We start from the raw sequence: 22,489 nt of genomic DNA on the forward strand, positions 1-22,489 counted from the left end.
AATGCATCCCCCTTGTTAACCTGCCATCCCCCCTCTGTCAGGGCAGAGCAGGGATGCTTAGTTGAGTATGTTCCGCCTCACTCATTGATCCTTTACAGGCTTTCCCATTTATGTATTAAACTGCAGCGGATCACCACTGTTTAATTAGCCCCCCGTTTTCACGTCGGCATTCCCATCCAGCATAACTTGAACTGTCCAATGCAGGGCCGGTTCTGGGTTTAGACGATAGGCTTTGAGCCGTCATGAGCCCTGATCATCAGCTCCTGCGCTCCTCTAACCTCTGCGCCCCTCGTTCACGAAACAGTCCAGCCTCACTTTGTCTCTCTCTCTCTCTCTCTCCATGCACACGCTCACTGGGAGCCCAGCAGGACGTTTAGAAGAAAAAAAGTTTTCTTTTTTCCTCGTTCACACAGCGCTTAGTGGACAGGATGTAGAGATATATCCCTGCATCGGACTGCTAACACCCTACCTGCCCATTCCCCCTGATTTCCTGATCATTAACACCTGCTGGTGCGTGTGTCTCATCTCTCCCTCCCGCCTGCAACATGCGCGTCCAATTCTTCCTCTAATCATCCACGTAAAACACGGAATGACAGACTCTGCGTTCAGTTTAAGAAATTATAATATTGCGTTCACTAAAGCTCTGTCCTTGACAAATGAGGTTTTTCACTGTTCTAGTCAAAGTTTTCTGACTGAATGGAGCACGAAAGAAAACACATCATCGTCAGCCATAGCGTTAAAAAATCGACTCTAACAGCTGGCCTGGACTAATTTAACCCTGGTTACAGTGATGAGAGTAATGTCAGGATCATACTAACAGACTTTATGAACACATCCTTGGTTTTTTAAGCTATAGGTGGAATTATTTTCCTGATCATTGCTCGCGAGTGCCAAAAGCTCCGCGCACTCCAGTCAGCTCGTACCCTCCCCCCTCTGTCCCTGTCCTTTTGTCAGTAAATTAAACGCTTTATGAAAAGAGGCCAATTTTTATGGATAGAAGGGATTTCCCCTGAAATAACAGAATGTCGGCTCAGTACCTTTGTGCCAGTCTGTTCCTGTGCGTCGTGACGCGCATCAGAGCAGTGGAGACGCTCATACTGAATGTCCGCAACGTTACGAGGAGCGTTAAAGCTTCTGTGCACATTTAAAGAATTAGACTGCTCCTTGTTGACTAACTTAAACACTTTCAGTGCAAGCAAAAATTAAATTCAGACCTGATCCCAACGCAGCCCTCTAACTTGGTTCTTTTAGGAGAGCTAACAGGATAACTGTGGTTAAAAACTGCTGCAGGTGCTCTTGAAATACGTCTGTAATGAATTGTTTCCTAATGTGTTTATAACCCTACGTTTCTGACACAGTTTTAGCATTATGATGTGTAAATCCTGTGTGGTGGATAAGTTCATCAGTCAGAGGTGGAGCCATGGGGGGGCTTGCAGGGGTCTATGCCCCTAATGTTTTCTCCAAAGCCCTGAATCTTTAACTCTGGTAAACGTACATAATCTCTGATAATTGATGAATGTAAAAAGAACTATCTCGGATTTTGATAAACAGATTGACCCTGCTGATCACAACATGGAAATTTCATTCTTGTTGCCAAACTGAAAAAACCTAAATCAGATGTTTTTTTTTTAACTTTGAAAAGCTTAAAAGCACATGCTACAGCATAGATAAAAACCTTACTATTAATATTTCTGCATCTTTTAAGAAATATGCACTTTTAACCACACATTTGGGGGGGGGGGGGCAAATTGTAAGTTCCCCTAGAGCACCAAAATGGCTAACCAGCCCTGGGTCTGGCAAATGTCTACATTTCTACAAAGGAAAATAACAAAAAATATTAACTTTTCAGTTTTAAACAACCTGCCTATCATTCAAGTATAGGTTAGATTTCTGGTTTGCTCTTAAAGGCACCATGACATCTCACAGGCAAAGTGTTTTTATGACGTCATCCTGACATAGCGTGACTGACCATAATTGGTGGTGGTGTTAACAAGGTGCATCCCACTTGTTAAAAAAAACCCAACAAATCGTCTACTGCCCACACCTGACACGGTACACACATACGTTCCTACTACACATCCGCTTCCATTACAGTGATGATCAGTGGGCACTGTGCGCGCGGGTGTAACAATGGCAACTGCTGCGCCACCTTTTTGGGTGGGCTGGGGAACAATGGTGAGGGACTTGACTTGACATAACCTGTGACTCGACTCGACTTGACTCCACATAACTTGTGACTCGACTTGACTTGCCCACAAGAGGAAAAACTTGGGACTTGCTTGAGACTTGGACCAAATGACTTGACACTCGCTTGGGACTCGGATCGGAGGGACTTGGGCAATTGTCTGGCGCTGAATCCAGAGGATGTTGGTCAGGTGCAGTGATGCTGACGGCTTTTAGTCACCCATGGGTGCTGATCTTAATGGGATACCCAATAAAACTGTTATTCACTGAGAAAGAATTACATTTCATTTATTCTGACATTGAAGCCTGTATGACTGAAAAGCAACGTTTAAATTCATATAACAGCTGATGCCTTCATTTACAGTTAAAATACATTTATTTTAAAATAAGAACAGATCAGGAGCTTCCTAAAAAAAAATCACAGATTAAAGTTCAGTTAGAGTAAAATCACAGCATTTAAATGTGTTTTAGAGGCTTCAACTGTTAATGAGCTCCTAATGAGTCTAAAGTTTGTTATATTTCAGTGTTTGACACATCTTTTAATCTGGCTTTTGAATGTTAGAGTGAATCTAGTGTTACACCCAGGTATTTAAACTCATCAACATTTCTGATCATTTGTCCGTTGACATAAACATTTGTGAAAACCATATTCCTCTGTTTAAAAATACATGCTCACTGTTTTGTCAGTATTCAGAGTGAGGTGAGAGGACTGAAGCCACACTCTAACTTTTTCCATTGCTGATGAGAACTTAGCAGACACTTGTTCTGGATCTTTCCCACAGGTAAACAGGACCGTATTGTCTGCATGCATCAGGGTCCCCACACCTTCACACACTGAGGGAAGGTCATTAATGTAGGTGCTAAACAACAGCGGTCCTAAGATGGAGCCCTGCAGCACTCCTGAAACACAGGCTTTTAAAGACCATGTTTATCATTGATCCACACACACTGGGAGCAGCCTAGCAGATAAGACTGGATCCAGTTTAATACATGAACTGAGAGTTGAAATGTTGACAGCTTTGAAAGGAGCACTGAATGATTACCTGTGTCAAACACCTTTCACAGGTCTAAAAATATAGCAGCCATCAGCCCCCTTTATCAAGGCTGCTTTAATGACTTCAAGGAAGTAGCAGCATGCTGTTTCAGTAGAATGGTTTGCTCTGAACCCAAACTGCACAGGATGCAGTTCTTTAGGTTGGTACTATCCTTGTCATCATTTTTATACATCGTTTTCATTTTAACAGGAAAAGTCCCTGTTATAAATGATTTGGTACAGATATTGGTAAATGCTTTAAGAACACTATAAATTATTTCTTTAATGAGTGAAACATCAGGATCATTAGAATCTGTAGATTTTTCTTCTTAAACTTTCTGATGACTTCTGAAACCTCAGTCTCCTAAACTCCTCTGAAAACACTGAAGTTATTGAAGGAAAAATTCACATTTTTATCTTCTACACAGTGAAGAGTCATCTCTTTACCAAATCTGAGCCTACATTAACAAAAATAATTAAACTCCTTAACCATATTCTCAATATCTCCAATACCTGAATGTTCATTGTTTACAGTGTCTGTTAGAAAATAAGGGCTCCCAGTGCATGAGTGGGTTCTCTCAGGGTCCTCCAGCTTCCTCCCACAGTCCACAGACATGCTCTTTAGCTTAACTCACTCTAAATTGCCCACAGATGTGAGTGTGAGCGTGCCTGGTTGTTGTGTGTGTCTAGATGTCAGCCCTGTGATTGGCTGGTGACCAGTCCAGGGTACCCCTCCTCTCTCCTAATGACAGCTGGGATAGGCTCTGGCCCCTGTGGTCCTGAATGTGATAAGTGGTGTAGATGAAGGAAATGGATGTTGGAAATGACTGATTTTGATGGTTTCTGATCCCCTCATTAAGAACACCCCTCAGCTCATCCTGCATCCTTCCTCTTCCTCCACCACCAGGGTCTACTCTCCATCAGGTGTGTGTGATCCTGATCTGAGCCTCACTACACCTTTGAGTCCATGAAGACAACACCATGGAGTCTAATCACAAAGACATTACACATTTCCTTCATTTCTAAACCTGAAAATAAACCTCATAATGAAGTCTCTCCTGATTGAACTGATAGTGTAACACTGGAGAGACCAGCATGGACTAAATCAAACCCTCTACTTACCCCAGTTTCTCCAGTCTGTAGTTTGGATCCTTCTTAAGATCAGACAGCGGCTTCACATTTGAATCCTGCAGCTTGTTGAACCACAGGTACAGCACTCTCAGATGTGACGGGTTCAACTCTAAAGCTGAGGCCAGAGAAGAACAGCTGATCCCTGACAAACCACAGTCTGACAACCTGGATAAAAGATGAAATGAACAAGTGTTTTAAATACCATTAGTGTTTGAAATGATTAAATATAAAATAATCTGATCAGAGCTGATGAAGGTTTAGAGTTTAGACGCTGAAAACTCCAAACACCTGAACACAACATGATGCAGGAGAAAAACAAAAACACACCAGTAGAAAAAAAGCTCCAGTAAATCACACCAACATGATACTTCATTATGAATTCTTCAAACAGGCAAACTCATGATGTTTAGACAGAAATGAAAACTCTCAGACTGATTTTAGATTTAACTGTAGATCTCAAAGTTTCCTCTGAGGCCAGAAATGTCAGGATGAACTGAGGAGAAACATGAACAAATAAAATCTGTTTTTTTATATATTATTTTTATTAACATCTTTATAATAACAAAACATTCATCATCATACCCCCCCCCCCCCAACAAACACAGAAACAGTCACCAATACACATTCACACACTTCTGACTGATGAGGAGGGGTACAGATACAAAAGAAACATTTCTCATAACTCTTGACAAAGGACACAAAAAGGAATCTATTATGCCTTCCATGCTGATCCTGTTAAACAGCCCAAATGATGCAAAGTTGTTGTCTAAATAAAAATCTCCTATACACCTTAACCCTTTAGCACACCATAAGGAAAATGTATTGTCCAGCAATGCTGGGACAAAAGCATGATTGTGGCAGACCGGCGTATAAACTGATATACCAGGAGTTTGAAAGAAATGTTTGATTTGGTTGAGAATTTGAAGAGAGTTTCTCACAACAAAGCTATGACTGACTGATTTCATAGCAGAAGAAAGGTTGGGAAAAAGTAAGGAGGAAAGTGAAGAGTATGGTTTTATCAAAGATGTAAGCTCCAATTTTAGCCAGAGGGGGGCAGAACTGAGTGATTGGTGGTCTGGAGAACCCCATTGCCAGTATGCCATTGCCCTAGCATTAGCTGCCCAATAGTAATCCCTAAATACTGGAAGGCCCAGACCACCCTCCTGAGTCGCTCTGTATAAATGCTTTTTGGAGACTCTATGCTTTTTATAACCCCAAACAAAATCTACAACAATTGTTTCAAGTTTCTTCAAAAAATCAGATGTCATCCAAATTGGCAAGTTTTGAAAAAGGTACAAAAATGTTGGTAGGGATACCATCTTTATAGCATTAACTCTGCCGATCATAGATAGTGCTAGAGTCCTCCAGTATTCTATGCTACGTTTTATTTTATCAATGCCCTCTAGTAAGTTTAATTTTAACAGCTGTTTAGGATTTTTGGAGATTTTAACACCTAAATAGGTGATGTGGTCCTGGACTTGAGTAAAAGTAAAAAGTACTGATCCAAATATCTACTCAAGTAAAAGTAAAAAGTACAGGCTCTGAAATGTACTCAAAAGTACTTTTAAAAGTAAAAAGTATTTCGATTGCACAATTCACTGGCTGCAAAACTATTAAACACAGGATAATTTATATGCAATCTACTTTAGCAATGTTATTGTTTGAACAAACACTACCTGCCTGGTATCCTAATGGACTTCACTATATATTCCTTCAGGCATTTGTACTGTTCACTTAAAGTTCACACATCACACTTCTGAACATTGAATTTTGGACCAGGAAGGCTTCTAAACTATGGTGTCACAAATCATGCTCATAGGCCCAACTCTTAATCAACCTTTTTAATAGCACTTTATTTAATAGCACATCAGGCAACAATTGTTTCTCACTGTACAGGTGTGTTATTGAGAGTGACACACCCAGGGACTACAGATGAAAATAACTAAGCTTCTCTAGCCATTATGTCCCTGCCAATTGAATTAATACAAAATGAAAAGACAAAACAAATTTGTACACTGTGCATTCAGTGAAGCTCAATGAAAAACCCTTCACAATTAAGACACAATTCCTGTGATCCTCTGAACAGTAACTCACTATGTTTACACCTACACAACACATACTAGACCCCCTCTCCATCTCTCTACACTGCATCACTCCATCCCTCTATGTGAGTCTAATGTGAAGGCATGATAAACAAAACAAATCTAACAAAACCTTTTGTTGAGCTTCATGAGAAGCAGGTTCTCCAAGTTCTCAGGAAGTAGCTTAGCCCTCTTGGGTCTAAAAATCCTTCCTGCTGTGCTAAAAAGCCTCTCACAGGCAGCTGAGGCAGGTAGTGGTGTGTTGAGCTTGAGAGACAGGTGGCACACACACACGCACACACGCACACACACACACACACAGACAGCCATGTCTCCTCCTGCTTCTTTCAAAACCCGAAATAGTTCACGCGCATCGGTGTCGCAGCGCCAAAAAATAAAAAATATATAGGCTTAGGCTATATAAAGTAACGAGCCTTTTTGGGAAATTTAAGGAGTAGAAAGTACCGATATTTATGTTGAAAATGTAACTGAGTAAAAGTAAAAACCCGTCAGAGAAATTAATACTTCTAAAAGTACAAAGTACCTGAAAAATCTACTTAAGTACAGTAACGGAGGATTTGTACTTCGTTACTTGCCATCTCTGCTTGAAAGTGATTTATGAGGTTTATCATTCAACTCAAAATGTTTTTGGTGGGTTTTGAGTAGAAGATTATGAATTTCACCTCCCATTATAGAATTGTACTCAGATTTCAATCTCAGAATCTTATTCTAGTCAGACTGCAGCAGAGAAGTTTTATGTATTTGTTCAATTTGACTGATTTCTTGTTCTATTTCTTTTTGTCTCTTAAGTTTTTCCTTTTTTCTATAGCTTTCAAAAGAAATAATAATTCCTCTCATGGTAACTTTAAGTGCTTCCCAAAAAGTAGAATCTGAAACTTCTTTATTATCGTTCATCTCAAGAAAATCAGTGAGCTTTTTAGACATGTACTCCTTAAACCTGGGTTCTGACAGAAGTAGGGGATTAAATCTCCAGTTGTATTTTGGTCTGGAGAGAGATAACTGCAGCTGCAGTGTAACAGGACTGTGGTCTGAAATTAGTATATTATGATAGAAAGTGTTTCTGATATTTGGAATCAAACTGGCATCAACTATAAAATAATCAGTTCTAGTATATGTCTGCTGAACGTTTGAATAAAAGGAATATTCCCTGACATCAGGGTATTTTATTCTCCAGATATCTACCATATTTCTTGATTGAATCAAATGATTAAGGGTCTGAACAGAATTAATGGCTGGAGGAGACTTAGTGGATGATCTGTCTAAAATGACATCTAAATAACAATTAAAATCCCCCCAATTACGGAGGTCACGTGATGCTTTCGACCTGAGTGGACGGCTTTCGCTGATCTCCTGCACCTAGAGGCACAACTTTAGCTTTAAAAACGGTTTAAGTGTGGCTAACTGCTCCTCTCACTACACAAACAAGTGAAAAAATGTCTTCGGGTGCCGCGAGTATGTCTCAGTCGGAGATTCCAGCAAGAACTTGGGCAGAAGCTAAAAAACTTCAGTCTGCTAGCCAGCTAGGTGATACTTTGGCTAAAGATGGCGCCGACCCCGACGAGTTTATTCATCTTGCCCAGATGGTGACCGACAAAATAAGCGCAATGATGGAGGAAAAGTCTGCCGGCCTTCAAACTATCTTGGACAATTTATATGGTCTAATCCAAGACCACTCCACTCGCATTGCTGAAGCTGAAACGCGTCTATCAGCCGCGGAAGATGATGTGTCCTCACTTAAAACTGAGGTGCTCTCCCTTCGGCAATCAGTGAAAGTCATGGAGGAACGAACTGAAGACTTTGAGAACCGCAGTAGGAGAGACAATTTACGCATCGTTGGGCTCAAAGAAGGCACTGAGGGCACCCAGCCGCTGCAGTTTTTTGAAACATGGCTACTGAATGTGCTTACTCTCCAGACCAAGGACGACAGAGTGAAGCTGGACAGAGCACACCGCACGTCCGGAGCACGGACCGATAATAGACCCAGGCCGGTGGTGATTAAACTTCACAACTTCAGTGATAAACAGAGGATTCTCCAGGCGGCGAGGGAAAGGGGGCCACTGAGATACAACAGCCGTGTTTTATCTATCAAGCCGGATTTCTCACCCAAAGCAGGGTTGCCAGGTCTGTGTGACAAAACCAGCCCAATGGCCAATAAAAACTAGCCCAAAACCAGCCCAGTGGCCACTAAAAACTAGCCTAAAACCAGCCCAATGGCCAATAAAAACTAGCCCAAAACCAGCCCAGTGGCCACTAAAAACTAGCCTAAAACCAGCCCAATGGCCAATAAAAACTAGCCCAAAACCAGCCGAATGGCCAATAAAAACTAGCCCAAAACCAGCCCAGTGGCCACTAAAAACTAGCCTAAAACCAGCCCAATGGCTAATAAAAACTAGCCCAAAACCAGCCCAATGGCCAATAAAACTAGCCCAAAACCAGCCCAGTGGCCAATAAAAGTAGCCCAAAACCAGCCCAGTGACCAATAAAACTAGCCCAAAACCAGCCCAATGACCAATAAAACTAGCCCAAAACCAGCCCAGTGGCCAATAAAACTAGCCCAAAACCAGCCCAATAACCAATAAAATTAGCCCAACACCAGCCCAACGGCCAATATAACTAGCCCAAAACCAGCCCAATGACCAATAAAATTAGCCCAAAACCAGCCCAGTGGCCACTAAAAACTAGCCTAAAACCAGCCCAATGGCCAATAAAAACTAGCCCAAAACCAGCCCAATGGCCAATAAAAACTAGCCTAAAACCAGCCCAATGGCCAATAAAAACTAGCCTAAAACCAGCCCAATGGCCAATAAAAACTAGCCTAAAACCAGCCCAATGGCCATTAAAAACTAGCCCAAAACCAGCCCAATGGCCAATAAAAACTAGCCTAAAACCAGCCCAATGGCCAATAAAAACTAGCCCAAAACCAGCCCAATGGCCAATAAAAACTAGCCCAAAACCAGCCCAATGGCCAATAAAAACTAGCCTAAAACCAGCCCAATGGCCAATAAAAACTAGCCCAAAACCAGCCCAATGACCAATTAAACTAGCCCGAAACCAGGCCAATGACCAATAAAACTAGCCCAAAACCAGCCCAGTGGCCAATAAACTAGCCCGAAACCAGGCCAATGACCAATAAAAGTAGCCCAAAACCAGCCCAATGGCCAATAAAAACTAGCCTAAAACCAGCCCAATGGCCAATAAAAACTAGCCTAAAACCAGCCCAATGGCCAATAAAAACTAGCCTAAAACCAGCCCAATGGCCAATAAAAACTAGCCTAAAACCAGCCCAATGGTCAATAAAAACTAGCCTAAAACCAGCCCAATGGTCAATAAAAACTAGCCTAAAACCAGCCCAATGGCCAATAAAAACTAGCCTAAAACCAGCCCAATGGCCAATAAAAACTAGCCTAAAACCAGCCCAATGGCCAATAAAAACTAGCCCAAAAACAATTCAAATGCTGAAATTCAAAATAATACAGTTAAAACCTCTGCCATACTGCATATATTGCTTGAGTGCCTGCAGACATTCTGCTTTTCTGTGGGTGGCGTGTATGTCTGTGCCATGTTTCATGTTTTCCTGCCTCTCTGCAGGTTGTTTTAGTTGTACTTGAGTGTAAATAGAGTAGTTTCTCTGCTCCAGATATTAAATACTCATACACTAGACACAGGGGCACAACTACCTACTCTCTGAGGGGTATGTGGATACACCCCCCCGCTTAGAGCTGTGAGAAGCTTTTCAAAGAGCTGATGAATTATGGGTGTCTGGGTATTTCTATTTCATATTTGGACATTTACTGTAGTTCTGTGACTCTGTTAACTTAAAGGGATGCTTTCTATTTTTTCTCTAATTTTTCATACTTTTAGCTAAAGGGGGAGGGTCCCCATGTTTTTTCTTTGCCCTGGGCCTCCAAATGGTTTAAACCGGCCCTGCCTCTCACCTGCAGCTCCCTCACAAATTGTTCTGCCAGTTTGTTGCTTTCATTTTTCTGTTTCTGCCCTTTTGACAGTATTTATCATTGGTACATTAAGATCAAATAAAACACCCATGTTTGGACAAGTTTTACTCAACTTTACATTATTTTAAGATGTGATCCGTGTGTGTTTGGCTCGTTGATGATGATGCGCATCACAAAAGTCATCATCAAATACGAGTATGGGAGAGCATCGGCAGGAAATGACTGAAGAAATGTGTTAAAACGAGAGCATTAGAAGCTTCAACACAGCACAGCACACCTCTATGAAGGTATTATGGACTTACTGAAGAGACGCTCCGTCAGCGGACGTCCTCTGCGCTCTTTTACGCACGTTCCTCCGTTTTCATTTGAATTTGGCAGTTAAAGTCTGTCTTCTGTGTGTAGACTCAGATTTATTGATATGACTTGTTGCAGTCTTTGGGCTACTGCTGACAGTTTTCACCTTTATAGAGGATTTCGGGAGGTTTTTTTTTTTTGCAAAGTAAGCCTTATAAGAGCCACGATTCAAATGAAAGCACCTGCGTGCTCGAGGGAGCGCGCACTGGAGAGCCTATAGTGGGGGGGGGGGGGAGAGGAGGGGAGGGGCGCCTAATCAGAGACGTGCCTCTGTTATTGATCATATCGTTTACACATCCACAAACAGCTGTTAAATACAGAAAATGCCGACTCGAAATAGTTTTACCCTCATTGCTTTGGCGCTCCTATGCGCCGCATATAGTGCATACCCACTTTTTGCGCCACTGACAAAACATAAAAAATGGGTCTGCTCAACAAAATCTACCCGCAGCAGTACGTCAAAAGTAGTCTAATTCTGCGGTAAAACCGCGGACCTGGCAACCCTGACCCAAAGTCAAGTCTGCTCGGCGTGAGTTTAACAAAGTCTGTGAGCAGCTCATCCAGAAAAACATTCGTTTTGCTATTCGCTTCCCAGCAACCCTCTGCATAAAACACAATGGTCGGGATCACTCTTTCAAGACTCCCCAGGACGCGGAGAAATTCATCACTGGACTTGGATAATGTTTGCTACTTTTTTCTCCCTCCCATGGTATAACTCACCTGTAAGCCACTGCCGTAATTCCATGGGACACGGTACGTAGCCTACTGAAGAGCCTGATCTCTGTTCTGGAGCGCAGACTACGTGATAAATCTCGCTTTGTGTGTAATGAGGACATATATTGGGTCTGTGTATTTAAGTTTTGTATGTGATACAGATATTTATCATTTATACACAAAGTTTTGTACTCTAGTAACAGCAGGCCCTGCTGCACTTTAAGTTATTTTTTCTAACAAAGCTCACAGTACAATATAAGCACATGTGCTTTTTGATTTTTTATTTGTTTTGGCTATTTCTGCTTTAGCAAGATTTTGGTTGGACCTCTGACAGATATGTATCGGCATTCTTTTGATAACCATAGTCTTCCGCAGTCTCTCAACCTTGCCAATACATCCCTTGTTCTTAAAAGAGGCAAACCACCGGATGAATGTAGTTCATACCGCCCCATTAGTCTAATAGCGGTCGATAGCAAAATACTCTCCAAGGTCCTGGCAAGGAGATTAGAGGTCATGTTACCTGGTCTAATTAACCCAGATCAGACTGGATTTATCCAGGACCGCCTCTCAACCTCTAACATCAGGCGTCTTTTGAATGTAATTCAATATACAAATCAGTCCAGAAGCAAAGCTCTCTCAGTGTCTTTGGATGCTGAAAAAGCTTTTGATAGGGTTGAGTGGTGCTACCTGTTTGATGTTTTGAAAAAATTAGGTCTGGGAGGTAACTTCCTTAGGTGGATACAAATTATATATCAGTCACCAACAGCTAGCATCATTACAAATGGCCTTCGTTCTGAACCTTTCCCTTTAGCTAGAGGCACCAGACAGGGGTGCCCCCTTAGCCCATTGCTATTCTCATGTGCTCTGGAGCCCCTTGCAGCTGCTATTAGACTTAACACAGATATAAAGGGAATCTCTGTGGGGGGTACAGTTCACAAAATAGCTCTCTATGCTGACGATATTTTACTTTTCCTCTCCTCTCCTGAATCATCCATTCCAGCTGTCTTATCATTGTTAAGAGAATTTAGTGCATTATCTGGTTACAAGGTAAACTTTGACAAATCTGAGGCAATGACTTGACGTTACTGACCTCCCAGGGAACTTCCCCTTGAAATGGTCAAGCTCAGGCTTCATATATTTAGGAATTAAAATGTCCTCTAATCTGACTGAACTTTGGAAACTTAACATGTCACCAATCATACGCGCAGTTAAGAGAGATTTAAATCGCTGCTCAGGTCTCCCACTGTCCCTTCTGGGCCGCATTAGCCTGATTAAAATGAATATACTCCCCAGGCTTCTATACCCACTACAAATGCTGCCCCTCTGGGTATCAAAGAAAGAGGCCTTGAGTATTGAAAGGCTTTTCAGTAAATTCATTTGGAATAGTAAAAAGCCTAGAGAAAGAATAAACATAATTCAAATGCCCACTGATAAAGGTGGTCTGGGTCTCCCAAATATACTTTTCTATAACTGGGCTTGTCATACGCGAATAATCTGGGGTTGGCTTCGATCATATCTTGATTCAAAATGCTTGCATAGACTCCTGGGCCTGCTCACCTTTCTCCTTATGGAGCCTATTAAACTGTAAAAATAAAAGAGCTATCAAGCAGGTCAAAGCAAACCCCATGGTTTACAACTCTCTTAAAGTTTGGAGGGATAATACTCGATTCTCTGGGAGAAAAGATCTAGTGTCTATGCTAACACCGATTTGTGAGAATGCTGACTTTATCCCAGCTGCTAGCAATTCAGTTTTTTACCTATGGAAACCCAAAGGCATTAGAGTGATGGAGATCTATTCAAAGATGGTAGCCTCATGTCTTTTTGTCAGCTACAGTTTCAATATGGCTTATCTAAAAAACATTTCTTCGGGTTCCTACAGATGCGCCACTTTGTTAATGAACAGAGTCTCCCAAGTCTCGATACCCCTACACTAAGTCCTATAGAGTCCTTTCTAATGAACTGTGAGAACTCCTCTCATTTTATCTCCTCCTTCTACTGTCTTTTACATTCTTTATGCCCTGCTAGCTTATATAATATTCACCGCAAATGGGAAAGGGGTTTTGACAGTGAATACATAGAGGACGACTGGCAAGAAGCTGTTGACTGTATCAAAACTGTTTTCTCCTGTAACAGATTGAGAGAAATTCCATACAAAATCCACCATCAGTTACATATAACACCTTATATCCAGAACAGGATGGACCCAAGTTTATCTCCTTTGTGTTTGAAATGTGAAAGAGAAATGGGGGAATATATCCATCTTTTCTGGCACTGTAAACACATTTCACAGTTTTGGAACTGCGTAACTAAAGAACTTAATGGCATTTTCAAAACTAAAATTAAAAAAACCCTGGGCTCTTCTTGCTTGGTCTTCCCTCTAAAGATCTGTCACTTCCCTCTCTTAAATTCAAACTACTGGATAAACTACTGCTTTTGGCAAGAAAATGCATTTTGTTGAAATGGATTAAAGATAGACCTCCTACTGTTACAATGTGGTACAGAGAGATCTTTTCTGTACTTCCTCATGAGAGGATAGGTGCCTCTCTTAGGGGTGACGAACAGCTGTTTTTGATTATGTGGAAACCCCTCTTGGACTATCTCCCTAGTGAGACTCTGGATCTGCTGTCAAAAGGACCTCTGCATCTGAACTGAAGACACCCCTTACAGTCAGACTAAGTCCACCTAAAAACTAAATGCTACTGGCAGAGGGATGAACTGATATCAACACACTAATGAGATGGGGAAGGGCTGTGTTGTGTTGTTGTTGTCTTTTTGTGCTTGTTCTGTTGTTTTTTTGTTTTGTTCTGTGTTTTTCTTTTCTTTCCCCCTCGTGTTTTTTCTGTTATAATTCCCTTTTTAAATTTTGTTTTTCCCCCTTTTGTCCTTATTTTTTTCCTAAGTCATAACACTTAATCCTCCGTTTCTAATGAAGGAGGTAGACGGTAAGCTGATGTAGATAACTTGCTGTTCTCAAAGTTCTCAGTTCAAAGGCCTGCTTCAACAAGTTCTTTTTTCATGTCATGTTCTAGAAACCACAGAGCGTCTCCTGGTCTAGTAAAGACTTTTACCTGATCATTATAGTGGACATGAAGCTTTGCTGGGAAGCGTAAGGTGCATTTTACCTCCCTCTCCCTGAGCGCTTGGGTTACCTGCCCAAATCCCCTCTGTTGTGCCATCACCTCCGCTGTATAATCAGGGTAAATGTACACCCGTTGGCCGTTGGAGATCATCTGTTGTTGCTGGATCAGCCGAAGGATCAGCTCTTTCTCCTGATAGAAGTCAATTCTGGCAATGATGCTCCTTGGCTTTTTAACATCCGTAGGTTTTGGCACAGGTATGCGGTGCGCTCCATCCACGGTCACAGTCTTCGTAAAGTTGTTCACCTCCAGTAACTTCGGTATCAGCTCTGTGATGAACTCTGTAGGCCTGCCTTTTTCCTTATCCTCCGGTATTCCCACAATCTTAACATTATTCCGTCTAGATCGTCCCTCCAAGTCGTTGATTTTTGTTAAGAGTTTTTCGTTACTTTTGTTCATCTCAGAAATGCACAGCTCCAATGTCTGAATGCGTCGCTCGTGGTCAGTGCCTTGCTCCTCTATGGCAACAATTCTCTCAGTTAGTGCCAGCTGAGTGCTCATAAGATCTTCACATTTAGGATCTAGAAGGTCCAATCGTTTGTTGACTGATTCCAAGATTTTATCCCATATCTTCTCCCACAAAGGCAACGATTCTTCCCCTGCATCAGGGGCGGAGCTTGGTGTTTCCAACATTAGGGGCTTAGCCCAAGACTAGGGGGGTCCAGGGGCGTTCTCCCTCAGATTTTTCCTACTTTACAGACACTATTTTCATTGATTTTAAGACGTTTGTACTCATGGAATGCACATGTTTAATTCAGGAGAACTTTCTGTGCTTATTAAAACAATGTTTATGATTTTAAAGTGCTGAGTTTACACCTGTAACCTACTTACAATACCTACAACATGATGCAGGTGAAAAAACAAAAACACACCACTAGAAAAAAAGCTCCAGTAAATCACACCAACATGATACTTTATTATGAATTCTTCAAACAGGCAAACTCATGATGTTTAGACAGAAATGAAAACTCTCAGACTGATTTTAGATTTAACTGTAGATCTCAAAGTTTCCTCTAAGGCCAGAAATGTCAGGATGAACTGAGGAGAAACATGAACAAAGAACACATCTGTAATATTTATTATAGGAGGAGAGAAGAGATTTAAACAAAGCATCTCAAATTAAAACTTTCCATCATTTTAATCATCAAACAGCTTCATGAAGTCTCAGAAAAATTCATCTCTACATGAATACATCATTATTCTATGGATAAAGTCTATTGTTGAACAATTCATGATTGATCTGAAAAAGACAACATGACAGAGAAAAAGATCATCAGCTCTCTGAGTGGTTAGAGGGAAATAGACTGTGTTGATTTTGTTTTTATTCTGAGGTTTGAAATGTGTCACTAAAAACTGTTCAACCAATCAACAGACAAAACCACAGAAGAAGAAAATGGACCCTATCATTGAAATCCTCAGTGAGGATCAGTTTAATATCAGTCTGATGTTTACGCTTTAGTTTCACCTCATATTCATCTGAGCAGAGAAATTAAACATGCTGTCTTACCTCAGAGTCTCCAGTCGACAGTTTGGACTCTTCAGTCCAGCAGAAAGAAGCTCCACTCCTGAATCCTGCAGCTTGTTGTCACTCAGGTTCAACACTCTCAGATGTGAGGGGTTAGTCTTTAAAGCTGAGGCCAGAGAAGAACAGCTGATCTCTGACAAACCACAGTCTGACAACCTGAATAAAAAGATTAAATGAACAAGTGTTTTAAATACCATTATTGTTTTAAATTATTAAATGTCAATGATCTGATCAGAGCTGATGAAGGTTTAGAGTTTAGACGCTGAAAACTCCAAACACCTGAACACAACATGATGCAGGAGAAAAACAAAAACACACCAGTAGAAAAAAAGCTCCAGTAACACTTCTGACTGATGAGGAGGGGTACAGATACAAAAGAAACATTTCTCATAACTCTTGACAAAGGACACAAAAAGGAATCTATTATGCCTTCCATGCTGATCCTGTTAAACATAAACATTTCATGATGGAGATTTACATTAGCAAACAATAGAAGAAGACTGTAACACAATCAATGCAAATGCATCTAAGATGATTCCAAGTGTTGCAGAAGGGGACCCCATGTTTCCTCCACTTTTAGTTGCCACTGAAGATTATTATTTCACAGTTTTTCTATGTGAATAACTGAAACCAGTTCATGCATCCAGTTTCTGAAGCATGGTGGAGTTGGTGTCTTCCAATTTTTCACAATCATTTCTTTAGCTAACACCATGCCCATTAGCAGCGCTGCTTGAATGTGTGCGGGGAGCACTAATGAGTCCTCTGAGGCTCCAAAAAGAGCAAAGTCCCTGTCAGGAGAGAGTTTCCTATTATAAACCCCCGAGAAAAAGACACAAATTCTAGACCACAACTGGTAAATAAACGGACAGTCCCAAAATAAGTGCAACATTGTACCATCACTGACTTTACATTTATCACATTTAAGAGACACAGAGGGGTAAAACTTACGAAGCCTATCTTTAGAATAATAAAACGGTGAATTACTTTCAACTGTGTTAACCTCTTTCTGCTATTTATTAAACAGCTATGAATACGGGAAAGTGCAGTTTTCCATAGTTTTTTTCCATTAAATTTTTTTAAATTATTTTTCCAGACAGTTAGATGTGTATATCACAAACAATAAGACAACATAAATCCCACACCCAACAAAAACAAACAACAAAACAAAACAAAACAAAACAAAAAAAACAAACAAACAAAAAAAAAACCCTCAAAGGGGGGGGCTGTATAAAGGCAGCTGTACAGCTGTATAAAGGATATAAAGTCAGTTAACAGATGTATTTTTTTTCCAAAATTAAAAAAAAGTGTAAAATCTTGTCTCGTCTCGTGGGATAAGTGTCTCGTCACACTCCTAATGATCTGATTAACTCCAGTGATATTAAACTACAAAGAGAGAGTCAAAAACAAATGTTTAAATCTAGTTTAAACTTAACACAGCAAATCTCAGTCATCTGTTATCTTAACTGATAACTGAATGCATTTCTAAGCTTTATCTACACATACAGACACCTACACCATAAGCAGAAGTTTAAGCAGAATGGGGGTTATTAGATCATAGAACACTCAGTACAACCATGGGAGACTGGAGACTTGTCTCGGACTTGTGACCAAAGACTAGAATCGTAAAAAAATGACTTGTGTTTATCTCTGCATAAAAGGAACCACCAACCGGTGGAGCTGCCTCCTGCAGAAGTTCTCTGACCACACAGCCATCGTGGGGTGTGTGTCTGAGGGGAACGAGCTGGAGTACAGGCAGGTCATCACAGACTTTTTTTTGTCTGTTGTAATTTCATTTTTTATTTTTTATTTGAAAGGCAATATTACAAAATGTACATTATCCTGAACATTTCCACTGCTATAACTTTTCCAGTTTTTACTCATCTATGCACCAGAAGCTACAATATTAAACCACTTGGCCAGGGCAGATTCACTCAGTCCTATACTTACAAATTTGTCCATAACTCAATCTGTTTGACTTTTTGGTAAATCTGTCAAATAAAAGAAAACTAAATGACAAATTTATAAACAGAAAACAAAAATTAAAAGATATAAATAAATAAATAAACATTGGATCTGCATGCTTCCATTTCTGCTGAACATTTTAAATCGGAGCCTTTCTTGCTTGCTCTAATCACAGAAAGTTAACATCTGAACTATTTACACAGGAACTCTGGGAGCTTCTAACAGTGATGTTAGTCATTGGAGGGGGTAGAGGGAGTATGAACGGTCTGTTAGAGTCACAAAATCTGAACATATTGGTGCAAGAAATCCAATCCACTTATTCCAGATTTGGTAGAAATTTTGGTTTTGGATCCTCAAGGAATAAGTCCATGCTCCATTTTGTATATTACCAAAATTATTTCATACCAGTCTTCTAATGTGGGCAGAGCTATATTTAACCATTTTCTTGTAATACATTTTTACTTGCTGCAGTAGTTTTGTTTCACTCCTCCATATTTTTCCAGCAGTGTTTCCTCCAATCTCCTGAGTTTGTTGATGATCACTGAAAACAACACATTTCTTCCCAGGACTCTACTGAGAGTTTCATTCCTGCTTCTTTCTCCCTCTTCTCTTTAACGTGTAAGCTGTTAGCATCTTTTGCTTTAAGGAGAGCTGTTTATAATTCAGAAATACATTTATTCAGCTTTGAGGAGAAAGCATGGTTTAAGATTTTGTAAATCTCATTTTCTGCTGTTGAAAAATCTTATAGCTTGTAATTCTGCTGGAAATAATGATGCAGTCGGAAAAAATCCCTCTGCTCCAGGCCGTGCCTGTCCTTAAAGGGGACATATTATGCAAAAATCACTTTTTCAGGCTTTTCTAACACAAATATGTGTCCCTTGCCTGTCCACAATCTCCTCAAGTACCAGAAAAATCCATCCCCTCTCCCCCTTCCCCACTTGGAGGAGAGTTCCTCCCTCTTCTCCTGATCCTCTCAGCTACCAGCTGAGATGCTGGATAGATCAGTGGGTTACCCTGCTGACTATGGTCTGGGAGATTGATGGTTTTAATCCCAGTCTAAACTTTTGAAAGTCTGTAATATCACAAGTGCTGCATCCATTTCTTGAGAGGGGTGTGGTCAGGGGCGGAGTCAGGCAGCTAATTACCATTTAAAACCACAGACACAGAAACAAGTGAGAATGAAACTGAGCAGGGCTGAAACAGAGGGGTTTTAGACATGCAGAAATCCAATCCTGGAGTGTTTCTTCAGCAATAAACTTCACAGGCATGTTTTGGGACCCTCTGAGACCAATAAAAACTTGTCTTAAAAGGGTTAAATATGTCCCCTTTAAGATTTTGAAAACTCTGCAATATCCCTTTATGTGTAAATGAAAGATATGCTGTTAACTCTTTGTTTGTCCATTCTTCGAACCTCTTGTCTCCTCTCTTAGGAAGAAAATCAGTATCATAGACACACCATCTATAAAGTCTGAACATGTTATAAATTCCACATGCATGTACCTCCTTCTGCCATGCTTTAAGAGTAAGATCTACCCAAGGGTTTCTGATTTCCTTCATCTTGTCTAAGTCCTTTGTCACTGATTGCTGCCTGGAGAGGAAAATTATCAGCCTGTCTAAATACTAGTTCTTTCATTCAGTGTTGATTTCATTGACTAAAACTATTGGTCGACAGCCTTTTAGTCCATGACAAAAACTAGACTAACGGCAGCCACACACAAAACAATTTTTTAATCTGAAACGATTTTAAAACTGTGAGAGACCACAGACTTAAGGACAATTTCCAAAGATTTTTCATCTTTAATCCTCTGAACGCACACACTAGATGACTCAGCCAGACTGTCAGATCACTGGAGACACACACCTGCCGACCTGCCTATGAGCTTGCGTGAACACGTGACCTCAGAAAAAAAAAATCAAACACAGATGTCAATACCGTGTTGCTGTCTCTCCACAACAGGCTGCCCTGGCATGTGTCACAGGTGTAGCAAAAACCACAAAACATGGGAAACACATGTGGATGGATTTCGGCCATGGTGGATAGCAGCGTGACTCTTACTAGCCACGATGGCGGGTTGAATTAATCAGTGTCATAATGCTTCACTCTGAAAGTGCTTGTCAGTTAGCCCTTATGATTTAGGCTTGTTACATAGAGGCGTTTTTAGCATATACAAGCCTCAAATTTCCCCCAAAACAACTGAAAAGTGGCTAGTCTCGTCATCCATTCATGTGTTTTTACGCAGTGCCAAGGGCTTTCATGCTGTATGACACACATAAACATGACACACACACACATATACGGACACACACTTGCACTGACGTGTTGGTAATTTAGACTGAAGGCTTCTATCTGTTTAGGGAAAAAGTTCCAGAAAGTTGGAGGATAAACTCAGACCTGGGGCCCGTTGCACAAAAGCAGGATTCAGACATCCAGGATAAATGACTGAGCTGGGTTCAACGAATCCCAAACAAGAGTGTCCAGGCTTAATTGGTCGCACAAAGACCAAGCCAGGATGAGCAGACACGGATTCATCAAGCCAGGTGAAACCAATCCTGGATTAGTGCGCACATGCGGCTTCCTCCCTGCCATCGATCACAGATTCACCGATTCACCAAGACAACGAGAGCGGCGTACTTTTCCCCGTCGGAGGCAGAATTCCTCATGGAGGCTTACGAGGAGGTAAAGGACCAAATAAAAAGAAGGCAGCACCGCCACAGTTATAAAACAACGAGAGAAAGCAGCCGTTACAGAAGCAACAACTGAGCACGCTGTAAGGCCGACCTGCTGGAGGTTGTTATAAAAAAATCGATTGTTTTAAACTAAAAATCCAAAATAGCTATTTTAGCTCTATATTTCTGAGTTGTTGAACACATTTTAAGTTTTAGGTAAACAGCCATTGTAATTATTTTTTGTCCCAGAATGCCTTTGGGCATTAGACACATTTGCACCACGAGTGAGGACACTAACTCGTTGTGCCTGTAGGGGGCAGGTAGGCTATGTGGTGAATGATAAACTGAAGGTGATGAAAGAGAACATCATCAATCAAAGTGCACTTTTCACTCATTGAAGTTTGAAGTCACACAAGTCAGACTATATGAGGAGGCAGTAATATTCAAGATTAAAGCATGTGATAGAAAAAAGGGATGATTGTAGTTGATGTAGAACACAGTTTTATAAAAACTACCCAACAGAAACCTACAAGAAATCATTACTCCAAAAAATTGATTTCTACCACCCAAAAACGTTGAGTACATTTACTCAATTTAATTTGTTAATTCTAATAACTCAATTTATGTAGACATAATTGAAACTATGAGTTAGATTTTCTCATTTTTGACAATTTGTGTAATATTTTTGGGATATTTTTGTAATATTTTTTCATTGATTTTATTAAGAGCAGTAATTTTTTAAGTGTATGTATCCATTTATTTCAGTGTGCAGACATGTGGGATGTACAGACCTTTGAATGTGTATTTATTCTTATGTTCTATAATGTGCTGTGATTCTGTGCTTTCTATCTTGCAGAGTCACTGTGTGACTTCAGCTTTGAAAGGAGCTGATGGTTTTCTTGATTTGATTTATCCTTATTCAAGAAAGGAACTTCATGTTACTCTTTGATGTGTATCTATATCTATATGTCATATATAGTCTATGGGAAACTGTAAATTATCTCATGATTGCAAAATCATCTAAAATAATCATTCATCTAAAATGACTGAAATTTAAAATCACAAGTGTTTAGATAATGACGGTGGGTCTAGTTGAATGTGACAACATTGTGTAGTGGGCAGTGGAATAACTATTGGTTTCCATTTGTGGTGACTGCTGACTGAGGTAAGGGATGAGATTAAATAGATCCTGGAACTTAGCCTGGTCTGGAGCAGGCTAGCTCCACAGAATAAATCTCCATGGTAACTTATGCCATAACATATCCCGCTTTCCACTATCCTGCTTTTGTGCAACCGGATCACGGATAAGTTGAGCCAGGATAACCAAGATATCCTGGCTTAATCCCTTATCCTCGTTTTGTGCAGCAGGCCCCTGAACTTTCCAGGTGTGTGTCTCTCTCACTCATGCGAGCCAAGGTGTGCAGTGTGTCTGAATATTATTTGAGTAATACTCCATCTATATTCTTTGTTGAGAGCGTTCTAAATGATAAAATCTCCACAAATGCGCGCATAATCAAATGTCATTAATACCTTTGATACTTTTATTATAATGACTTGCCTTATATAAATCATTAACGCATATAAAAGATAAGAGAAACTTTGAAACTTCAGTTCACTGAGGCAGTCAGAAACAGAGGCAGAAGGATAAAAGTCTGTAACGGTTCACTTTGGAGTCAAAGGGAATTAAACTAAACTGATTTTTTTTGCTTCTATTATTAAACAACAAA

General features: G+C 40.5%; 1 protein-coding gene across 5 annotated transcripts in view; it reads right to left on the reverse strand.

Moving 5' to 3' along the window:
- Nucleotides 1-22,489, reverse strand: part of LOC121513689 (NLR family CARD domain-containing protein 3-like) — a 49,626-nt gene that overhangs the window by 5,697 nt on the left and 21,440 nt on the right. For 3 of the 5 annotated variants that reach the window (XM_041793603.1, XM_041793602.1, XM_041793601.1), the window contains exons 5-6: nt 16,116-16,289; nt 4,340-4,513 (exon numbers count right to left, since the gene is read on the reverse strand). In XM_041793603.1, coding sequence (XP_041649537.1) covers nt 4,340-4,513; nt 16,116-16,289 — 348 coding nt within the window. Of the gene's footprint in view, nt 1-4,339; nt 4,514-4,699; nt 4,842-16,115; nt 16,290-22,489 lie in introns of those variants that run through there. The other 2 variants (XM_041793605.1, XM_041793604.1) reach the window with 2 other exon arrangements.

Source organism: Cheilinus undulatus, linkage group 8 (assembly GCF_018320785.1).
Source record: "Cheilinus undulatus linkage group 8, ASM1832078v1, whole genome shotgun sequence".
NCBI classification, from domain to species: domain Eukaryota; kingdom Metazoa; phylum Chordata; class Actinopteri; order Labriformes; family Labridae; genus Cheilinus; species Cheilinus undulatus.